This window comes from Amaranthus tricolor, chromosome 8, assembly GCF_026212465.1.
Source record: "Amaranthus tricolor cultivar Red isolate AtriRed21 chromosome 8, ASM2621246v1, whole genome shotgun sequence".
Taxonomy (NCBI): Eukaryota; Viridiplantae; Streptophyta; class Magnoliopsida; order Caryophyllales; family Amaranthaceae; genus Amaranthus; species Amaranthus tricolor.
The window spans coordinates 29,329,324-29,340,872 of record NC_080054.1 but is presented as its reverse complement, the minus strand read 5'-3'; the positions used below and the strand labels follow the sequence as shown (position 1 = coordinate 29,340,872).

The window sequence follows — 11,549 nt, the reverse complement described above, 5'->3', positions numbered from 1 at the left end:
TGTCTCTATTGTTCGACAAACAACTATTGTAAAATTAAGTGATTTATTTGACCAACTAATTTTAATAATATTAATTTGACTAATTGATCAAAATATGGGAATTAATCTCGATTCTAAAGTAGGAGTGACATGCAAATAATTGAGTTGGGTGGGGTTAGGTTTAGACCTGGATAGGGTTGGAGTCAGGTCGATTCGCAAGCAGAATGAATACGACTCGCTTATGGCCTAACCCAGTATTGTCGAGTGATCATCATAGTGGTCCACCAATAGGCACATTTATCATTTTGTGAAAATGATTAGGCACAGCACATAGTCAGTCGACACGCCATATGTTACATGGATATATTTCTCTGCGGTAAAGCTTTTGTTCTTATTCCATTACAAATTGCAACTATGTGGGGATTTTGGAATATCAAGATCTCCTACAATAAATGTATTACCACAGTGCATACTTCTGGTAATCGTATTCTGACTGTTCATCGTTGGAGTATGGATATGCATTATGGACTATGGAATATGAAGTAGGGAGTGTTGATAGTTCAGATTGTTAGAGCTGCTTGCACTTGGAGTTCAACACGTATCGCAAGTCAATCTCAAGTAAAAGCAAACATGAAACTTATGAAGAGTTGAACTAGTAGGCATTTTCCCAAGAAAAATTGATAATTCATTGGAGTTTAAATAATACCTTTCTTTTTGTCGCACAAATTTTTATGTACATGACTTTTTTAAGTCATTACTTATATTATTTCTTTGATTTTCATTTACATATTTCTTCTGATTTCCTAAAGTAATTTTTTATTCCTTTTTATATTAAATTACTTACAAATTGTACTTGTAGCAAAAGTTATGAGACATAAAGAGTAATCATTTTTTTCTTGCCTTTCAAATAAATAGTTTTGACGTTCTGCTATAACACTTTAATCTAAAAACGGGCTAGCTTGTAATTGATATATGTTTAATTGACAAATAGTTGTTGGTTAGAGCAATTAATTGGTCCGACCCTATGAACGTATCAGTTGATATGATAGCTTTTTAAGTTAGTTGTTAACTAAGATATTTAAAATATAGTTGTTTGATGTTGGCTGAAATTTAAGTAAGCCAAAAGTTAGTATAAAATTACTTATAGTAGCTTTTTAGTTAATTTAAAAGTCATTTATCAAATACTAACTATTTGACAGATTAAAAAGCTAAAAGTAAAAAAGTTGATAATACAGTTGACAAAACAATCATTTACTAAACTTACTCTCATACAATACAAGCTATTCATCGAATGAGTTATACTGTGTGTAATTTTTGTCTTCCCTTTAAAGCCATCTATGCAAAATGATCTTAGAATTTAATCAAATAAGTGACACGTTAAAGGTAGGGGATATCCTATTTCACTAATTAATCCCAATCAAAGTTAAGTTGGATTATATGGTAAATTGGGTTAAAAAGGCCAGACTTAAGTCAATTTAAGTTTAACTGTGCATTATATTCTTATATATCAACCTTTATTGTAAATTTCATGTAACTATAATACAAAACAAAAAGACAAAATAATTAATTTCGAATAAACTTTAAATTGGATAACTCGCTCCAATTGAAATAAAATCTCATTCTTACCTGACCTTTTCTTTTCTAGTACTCTAGTTAGGGAAAAACTCATGTGTCCACAAATTGCACCGCTAAGGCGCTAACAACTATTTTATTGGTAAAAATTTTTTACTATGCATTCCCAAAGACCAAAGCTATCCAAAACTCTCCAAAAGCTGAAGTTGAACCAGGCCTAAGCCTCTTGTATGTCAAGCTCTTTCATAACAATCCCATCAAGGTAATGTTCCTTCGAACAGTTTATGGCTATTCATTTCCAACATTACTTTTAATTGCCTTTTTCTTGATTATCGATTTATCACACTCCCATTCCATTTATTACTTTGCTTAATTAAACTCAAGTTAAGCCCAATTTTGCCCTAATAATACTTGAATTTTCTAGCTTTTTAACTAATATATGAATCTGGGTTTTATTAGATCAAGTCCCGTCGGCTTTCTACGGGGTTTGTCTGGATTGGATTTTCATATGACCCTCTCCTTCCCTAGACTAAGCCTGTGGTAAGAAAAATGAATCTGGGTTTTGTATTTGGCATCCTATCTTTGCTAATTTCCTATAAAGTTTTGATATTTGAAACTAAAAAGATTTGTTCTTTCAAATGCTATTTTGCAGAGCCTCACAAGTATTAATGGGATATGGTTTTCATTCATAGACTCTAATATGAAGTTGCATCATTGGCCCAAAAGTTCTGTAATTGCTGCTACAAAGAATGAGAATTTTTTGAGAAGTTCAAAGAATTATTCCCAGGTAGGCCCTAATATTTATCTACCCATGTATGAGTTTTAGTTCTTGAATAATGTCATTAAAACAACATTATCTACTTCTTAAAACTTTTGTCTAATGAATTATAGTACTATTACGGTCCATTTGGTTAATGTTATTAATAATGGTAATGAAAATAGGTTTTAGTGTTAATTTCAGTCTTCTAACATGTCTTAAATAGATGGAAATAAATTTTGTGAAAGAAAAAATGATTAGAATGTTACAAGCATGATCGTAAACATAATCTTCTTAACTAAATTACATTAAATTTTTACCACCATTAATCAAGTCTTATTTCCGTTAAAGCAATGTACATCACTTTTTTGACTAAAGTTCTAAGTATGATTTTCGCCGCCCTCCTTTCTCCTAGCCCTTCATTCAACCTACCTTGTACTCAAAAATAACATTGATAACCAAATAGGCCATTAGAATACTTTGGAAACACTTGAATTGAAATGCTGGGAAAAATAAAAGGACTTCAATTTGTTGCTTTTGATAATTTAAGGTATTGGCTTGCTGGCAAATTGTCATCCCCAATCTTTTGGGATTAAGGCTTTGATATTGTTATTATTGTGGTGGTTTGTTGGCAAATCAAACCAAGAAATGTGATGTAGTTTATTTTCTGGAACTCTAGGATGTTTCCCAAAAGATGCCATATCTAGAGGAATCAATATCAACACTTCTCAGTAGAAGATGGGCATTAGAAAACCCTGATACCAAAGTGCACGAGATCACAATAACAAAGATGCAAACAATGGCAAAGAATGGAATCTTTGATAATGTGAACTTTTCAATGTATGCTTATCCGAATTTGGGTGATGCTATGATGGATGAAAGAGGCAAAGATCCTTCGTTTTATATCGTGAGAGACGACTTGTTGCACCCGTTTGTCAATGGAAACAAAGCACGGAAATTGGACGCTTTACTTCCTATGATCGAAGATTACTCGGGCACTGATGTGGTGAGTTAAACTTTTTGTATCCTAGTAATTTGGTTAGAGCTAATATGTTCTTAGAAAGTCATTTATTGATTTGCTCGAACAGATGATTCAGCTTATGATATGATGATGCATAATAATTCTTTTTTTTGGTAAGCTCTTAGTTTTAAAAGTGCGTCTCGCTTTGCTCTTTGTGTGCCTGGAGCTCGGGCTTGGCTGAAAACACCTCGACTAGGTGACGTAAATCCCACTACAAGAGGCGTGTGCCTTGGGTGCCTGGATGTGTCTCAATGCGCTTTGCGCCTTGGGCGTCTAATGTGATTCCTTGTTGGGTTGAGTAATTAACTTATGCTTGTTTGTTTGAAAAAGAAATAAAACACAAAACCCAAACTTACTTGAATATGAAGTTCAAGGAACCGTTGCTTCTTTAAGAAAAACAAAATGCCGATTAAGAAGAGAATAACTTTAGATATTCTTCATATTCTTATTATAATAGTTATGTGCTAAAGTGGTATTTACTATAAGGATAATGAATGTTTTCAAACTTGTTTCTACTAAAATATGAATGCCATGTTGTTTTAAGTATTTTATTTGTTTTAAAATTGATTTTTAGTGAAAAAGTGTGCCTCGCCAATACCTTGCGCTTTCTAAAACTAATATTAAGCTTTAAGGGGATATAAGGAAATAATTTTATTTAGCCGATTTGGTTGTATGCTTTAGGCGTTCAACAATTTAATCAATTATCACAATCAATTTAGCATTTGATTGCACTTCTCCATTGTGAGCTTCAAACATCTTTAAGGTCTCGAACCATTGTCAGTGGAAAAACATGGGCGAAATATTCAGGGGGCAAATGTTTGAACTCTTGACCTTTTAATTATAAAATCATTAACTTTACCACTAAGACAATCATCATTAAATGATTCTTAAAGGTGTCATAATATAAATATAATATTCGGGGAATTGAGAGGAGCGACGCCCCCTCCCGCCCTAATGACGTTCCGCCACTGATTGTCGTATCTTGTTGCATCATTGTATTGACAATGCCTTTCACACTTTCGCTACGGGCCATCCATGTAATTTACTTTGACCATGTAATACCGAAATGGAATTTTCTAGGTTACCTGTGGAGGATGTCAAAGTGCACATGCTGCTGCTGTGGGTAGGTCATGCTACATCGGAGTTCTCCTACTTACAAAGATTTTGAACCTGCAAATTCTTATTCAGGAGCAATGCTAATATTGATTTTATGTCAATGGTTTGTCATTTGCAGCTGTCTCATGTGCAGAAAGAGGCCTTAGATCACACTTGCTTCTTCGAGGTGAAGAGCCAGAGATTCTAACTGGATACAACCTAGTCTCATCCCTTTATGGAAATGTGATTTACGTGCCCAGATCAGTGTACGCCAAGAGGGAAGAAATGCTTCTTGGGCATTCAAATCTTATCGCTGGTCCCAGTGGTTCCGCAGTGTGGTTCACTGACATTCTTGATAGTTTCACTGATACACCCAGTCCAAAGAAATGCACTCGAAAAGCCGCCAACAAAATTTCGGAGGGTGTTGGGAAAGTCGTGATAGTTAAGGAAGGTGCTGGGGATGCTGTGGCATTGTTAGGTGAGAACGGGTATCCTTTGTGCATTACCGGGTGTTCACATGCTATATGACCTGGTTTATCATGTCGTCCTATTCATTTACTTCCTACACTTTGTTTCAGTTGCACTATGAATTATATAGTACATGGTGTTAGGAACTTTAAGATTTGATGAGTCTGCTTCTTTGACGGTTATACCGCCTTCTGAACATACTCCTGAACTTCAATTGCAGGACAAACATCAGGAATCTTATAAGAAATATGTATACATGCATGCACGCTTAAGAATAGTCATTAAAAAAGGCTGGATCATTATAGTGTGCATGTATATGAGAATCGTTTTCCTTTAGTACTCATCTCAATTTTTACTTAGTTGGAAACGCCTTATTCATATCTTAGATTACTGAGACTTTCCCCTTACCTGTTGATGTTTTTGTTCCTTGCCTTTCATATATCGCTATTTGACTCGTTTTTACTTAGTTCTTACTTTTCCTTTATTTATATGCTTAGTTTTTTAAATGTATAATTATATGTTAAGTATTGTTATAGGTCAAACTTATGGCTGGCAAGTAAATGCAGGAAGAACTTCTTCGGAGGATCAAATTTGAGCTGGGGGACTCTTCAGCCGCATCCTCCTTTATGGGTATGGGTTGCCGTCTTCCTTCCCTCCCTAGGCCTGCTCATAGTCCCTATGAGCGGAATACACTGGGTATAATAATGATGACGACTCATCTCAATTTTTCTTTTCGTCTAGTATATCCTCAATTATTTACTGTCTTGAATTGAAATGTCTATACAATATTGTCATTTATACAGAAAATTTTCCCCTTTTATGCAGCTTTTTTATTAAAAGTGCTTCAATGACTTGTGATATCTATTTGAATTTGATTTTTACAGGGATTATTCGCCAAGTGAAATTCTTGTCGCAGAGTCATATACTCGGGAAAAAGAGACCGTATAACTTTGTGATTGATGCAGGTACCGGTACGACATCAATCGGTTTTGCCCTTGGAGCCTTATTATTTGGGTATGATTTTAACCTCAGAGTGAATATAATGCTTTGTTTTTTGTAGAAGGGACTCATGCTGTTGGTATTTATCAGGCTACCCTGGAAGGTAACTGCAATAATGCTGGCTGATACCTTTGACGGGTACAAAGCTCAGGAGAATCGTTTGATTTCAGATTTTATGAGATACTTTTGTATATCATCTGATCTTAGCAATTATGCATCGAGAAAAGACCTCGTCCATTGGGTGAAGCGTGAAACTCCGAGAAAGTGAGTTGATTACTACTCTCTGAATGAATAGTTTAAAAACGTAATTATCGTTTTATTAAGTCTGAAATTATCCTTCTCGAGTTCTCGTAATGAAGTTGAAACTCTTGAAATATTGCTTTGCGTTCTATTAAGAAGTATTTGGCAATCGATCGATAATTGATGGTTGATGGTTGATAGTTGATAGTTGATTGCTGATTGGAGTGGACTAGTGGTTTATGTAAACTGATTTGACCAGCTGATATGGTTTAGTAAACTGATTTGACCGGCTGATATTGAACACATTGGTGGGAGAAACTTATTGTAAATTAGCTGATTCATAACAATTTGTTTCAACAAGTTAATTTAACACACTAGCATTAGATGGTTTTACCAATCAGTCTTCTATTTGAACCCAAATTAGCTAAAATTGTCCTGCCAAACTATTTTGCCAAACACTTCCAAAGTTATTTCTAAAAGATAGGCTTAATGTTTGCTCGTGGATGCGACTAAATTTAAAATTGCAGATTTGGCAATGTATTGGAGGGAGAAATTAAGGCATGTCAACAAGTTGCTAACCAAACAGGAGTTCTGATAGATCCAATATACACATTGGCAGCATGGGAACAAGCTGTTCACTTAAGCCAGAAGCAACAAGACGACGTATCAAAGGTCATAATGCTTCATACAGGGGGTACACTCGGGATGTTTGGACTAGCCCAACGATACAAATCTTACTTCAGTACGCTCAAAGATGGAACTCCCAAATGATTTCTCTCGGATTTATGATGAACGAAAGAAAAACCGATACAGACATTGCAAGACGACCCTAGAATGACGCGACATGTCTCGCGTATTCGACCCCATGTTTGCTCTTCAATGTGCTTTTTATGCTTACATTAACATAGCTTTAGATTGATTTTGACAGTAGTCATTCATGCTAAGAGTGACAAACTGACAGTTCATTACCAGAAATTCATTTGAATTTTGTATAGGAAAATGCAGGTCTTTCTGGATTTTCTGTAGAGCCCCAATGTGAGTATGAAAGACCAGTGGATTCAATTATTGCTGTGGTTTCATTCCTTGTAAATATAGATGCTATTTCAATTATAAAAATATGTGCAGTTGCGGTATGTGTTATATAGACATAGGAGTGGCCATGTTGACAAACATGCGGCGCAGACGCTGGGCGGACCAGCGTGCTCATGGCTTTCCAACCGTCATAATAGGCCAAAGACGTGCTACAATCATCATTTTGTGGAATTGTGTGGCCAGTGGGTATGACTTGCTAAAGTGCTACAATCATCATATTATAGTCCGCCAAACCCATATATTTGTGCCTTGTCGTGATCTATTGTTTGAGGGTAATCGGCAGAATACGTTTCCGTAAATGTCCCACCATGGCCAGATTCTCTCGTCGTAAATTTCTTTTGTCTATTCATACAACAATAACAATGTTAGAGTCTTAATCTCAAAAGATTAGGATCGACTACTTAATGTACAAAATTTTCATATTTTGAGACTCGTTTTCTGCGTAGATCCTTATTTAACGTTTTTCTGAGCACCCATCGAAATCGACCTTGATAGATATACTTGATGGTGGATCACCATTCACCACAATTCTAAGGGAGTATATGACATGGTATATTGGTATAGAAGGAAAGAATTTTAGGCATAGTGGGAGCCTAGGAGGACATGGCCCAGTATTATCTTTTGCAGTACAAGTCAGGAAAGACTTATTGGTGATGATGGGAGATGATATGAATGGTGAACTGGAAGCCAATCTATTGCCACTAAACCGACACACAGAAAAGACTTAAGCCTGACGGCATTCAAAGGTTCATCTGGGGTCTAGATCCCTATGCTCACTAGCCACTCCACTTTCCTAACCATGGAGACGTGTCCATTTTGGTCACTAGGTTAATTTTGGGTTAAGTGTTTTGGGTCAGTTTAAAATTGAGTCTTACGTTCAAATTGATTTTTATACAATTTTAAATTTATTTTGAAGTTGGGTCAAGTTGGACTCGGTTACAATGTTGGGTGAATATCGGATCGTCGAATCTTTTTTGAACTCCTTTGGCCCATAGAGTTTGTCGCATTTTTCTTTTTAGTCTTTTTTTTAAAACTTGCTACAATTTTCTTTTATGGAAATGTTTGTAGTACTCTTATTTATTTTCATCCACACAGTTTAACTCACCTTTAATATCATCTATACAATTTAAATGATTACATCATTTTTAATTTTTATGCACTATATAATTGGATAATTTTTTGGTGGCTATGGGAGTAGTCAATCTGGCAACCAGCATATTTTCCACATAGTCAAATTATTTTTCGCAGATTGCAGGTTTTCAAAAGTGGGTCATCCATATGAATACATGGTACTCCAATTTTGGAGGTTGTTAGTTAAGTTTTCGGGCTTGTTTGATGGGCAGGTTTGGTGCTTTGAGATTTATAACTGGTTATGAAAGTGGTCTGGGCTAGCATCCGGGCTGCCCTGGCAAGGAACATTAATGTGTATAGCACAACACGATCTAACACGTTACAATACAACAATTTTATGGTTGTAACTCTTTTATTGCATACTATTTACGACACTTTGGCGTGGTATGATTTTACATGATGTACAATATGTATGACTTAGCACGATATAACTTTTATGGTTACAGTAAATAGTGAACATAGCTCATTAAAATACGTGTGATGGATTGGATTGAATTGAATACGACTTGTGGTTGAGCTTGGGCCACTACCCATTTGCTAGGCGGCACTTCACCTAAGTCCAAGGTTGGGTGTGGTGGGATCACTAGTCCTTTACACCTTTGCTTGCCAATAACTTTCAAATAGAGAAAGTGCGAAAACTTTAATTTTCTAATTGCCATATATATATTTATTTAAAATTTGTATAGTCATTACATATCTAGTATCTTCGAAATGTTACCTAAAACTTGCGTATTCATCACATATTTACTATTTATAGTATGTGTCTATATTAAAAATAATATAAAACTTTTATATTCACTATTTATAGTATGTATCTATAAAATAACTTTTCTATTGATTGCGATACAATATTCTTATTGTTGTTTTGCTATACACTTTGTGTCTTGTTAGACTCATTTTATTCATCTAAGAAATTATTGAATGATTTTTTGATATGTTTCACTTGTCTAATGGAAATATGTCTACTATTTTGTTATTATGCAATTATTCATGTCGAAGTAAAACTTTTTATACTTAAAAGTCATATTCACCCACTACCCCTCTAAATTTCTTCTCACTTTCGCTCCATATTTCATACGGCCCACGCTTATTAACGAAATTTAATTACGATATGATAAGTCATACTCCTATCGATTTAGCAACACAAATTCTTGTGTAAGATGGTCTCAAATGCTTTTTATAAATAAATTGAATAGTCCAATTAACATAATTATTAGCATATAAGCTCCTTGTTTTAATGACATGTCATTGACAAATAATCTCTTATAATAGTAGTCCTTTAGCAAAGTCTCATTTAGAAGATTTTATGGTACAAACAGTCAAACAATTAAACAAAAACCCTAATTATTGCCATACTTATAAAGTACTGGTAGTTTTTTAAAGAAATATTTATAGATCAGGATTCACTGATTAGGGCACTTCAACACTCCCAAGTCCCAACATATAGAATAGAAGATGTTAAACGATTCGCCACAATGCTGCTAGAAAGCGGAAACATAACATATTATAAGCAATTAAGCATGGACCATCTTAGACAATACATATATTAATATATATATATATATATTATATATATATAGAGAGAGAATCCCACTTACACTTATTAGTTATTACTTATCTGTCTCTATAAATTTGTTATATTTTTATTTTGAAATATTCCTGTCATCTTGTGAGAGACGGTCTCTTTGAGATATCATTTCTAATTGGGCTGGCCCATAAAGGAAAATATAGAATAAGTTTTCGGTAAACATTAAAAGTATTCTAAGTAGGCATTTAGAATATTGTAAGTACTTAAGTACTTACTCGATGGGCATTAAAAATAATGTAAATAGACATTAAAAATAAAATAAATAGACGTTACGATTTAATAAGTTAGGCCTAAAAGACTTCTGGTGGAATAATTGTAGAAAGTAGGGTGGGGAACAAGGAGTTAAGGAAAAATGGTTGGCAAATGTCCATAACTTTTTAAACCCAAAAATGATATTTAAGAAAAGATATGCAAATGTTGGCAACATTCCTTATAACAAGGGGGAGGCATTAAAGGATGGTCCTCCATTTATATTTTGTCTCCACTCACCCCATAAACCATAGGTGCGGTTTTTATTTTATTTGGGGTAAAATAGTTTTTATAGATGAAAAAGATAAATTTTCAATCACTAAATTAATTTATAATTTTTTATGTGATATTATCATGTTATTTAAGAAGGATTATTATTATTTTTTAACCCTTCCACTTGATAGTTTACCTATAAGTTGATTATGAGTTTTGATATTATGATATATGAGAAAGTAAATTATAAGTGAAAATATGATCATAAGAGAAACATAGTATAATAGTACTACTTTTTTAAGAAAGGTTGCAAAACTCATGTTATTACTTGTTATTTTGCTTATATAAATAAACATATAGGATTATTTTTGTTAGCTACTATTAGTTTATTTTATCAAAATTTTTTATATAATGTGTTAATGTTATCTGTTATTTAAGTCTATTAAATAAATCTAATATTAATTATTAGTCAATAAAGATCACTATTAATTTGTTATATTTAACTCAATAATTTTGCTATATTTTATACATTCTCAAAGAAAAATATGATTATATCATTATATGACACGTAATTTACATTCCAGTCTATGACTAGCAAAATAGATGATTAACTATTAAAAATTACTCCATACATTCCTTAATTTGCTACGTTTGTAATTTCTATATGAATTTTTAAACTATTACATCTTTTTTAAGAAATAAGCAGTAGATTTTCACTAATTTTCATCAACATAATTAATTTTTTTCCTATTAATCATAAATTTCAACTTCTTATCATCTCTAAAATCAAACAAAATAATTAATAATAAAACACAAAAAAAGATTGATCATTAAAATAAATTTAACAAAATTTTATTGACTAAAAAAACAATATACGTTGCTAAAAAGCTTTAAAATTATAAAAATTTATAGTTTGAAAAACAGAACATTCCTTTGTATCAAGAAAAATGGATCGGATTCTAAGTAAGCTGCCTGCCATAAAGTTTTCATGTCCTTTATGCCTCCGCATGTTGTTTATTATTAATATTTGATGCTAAATATATTGGTTTAGTCTTATATGAACTTTTCATATTAAAATGATACGCACTAATTTTAAATTTTGATCAGTATAAGTTACGAAGCGTCAGAAGATTGGTTAGGTGAAA

General features: G+C 33.2%; 1 protein-coding gene across 2 annotated transcripts; it reads left to right on the top strand.

Moving 5' to 3' along the window:
- Positions 1 to 1,668: 1,668 nt before the first annotated feature.
- On the top strand, positions 1,669 to 7,772 carry LOC130821243 (D-cysteine desulfhydrase 2, mitochondrial). Of its 2 annotated transcripts, XM_057686926.1 has the most exons (9): positions 1,669 to 1,813; positions 2,011 to 2,091; positions 2,204 to 2,338; positions 2,988 to 3,314; positions 4,410 to 4,452; positions 4,564 to 4,902; positions 5,777 to 5,906; positions 5,982 to 6,155; positions 6,659 to 7,772. In XM_057686926.1, exons 3-9 carry the CDS (start codon positions 2,252 to 2,254, stop codon positions 6,900 to 6,902), a joined length of 1,344 nt encoding a protein of 447 aa, XP_057542909.1. In that variant the 5' UTR covers positions 1,669 to 1,813; positions 2,011 to 2,091; positions 2,204 to 2,251; the 3' UTR covers positions 6,903 to 7,772. The 2 variants fall into 2 exon arrangements, with proteins under 2 accessions (XP_057542909.1, XP_057542910.1); XM_057686927.1 differs by having other exon boundaries at positions 1,794 to 2,091.
- The last annotated feature ends 3,777 nt before the right edge of the window (positions 7,773 to 11,549 follow it).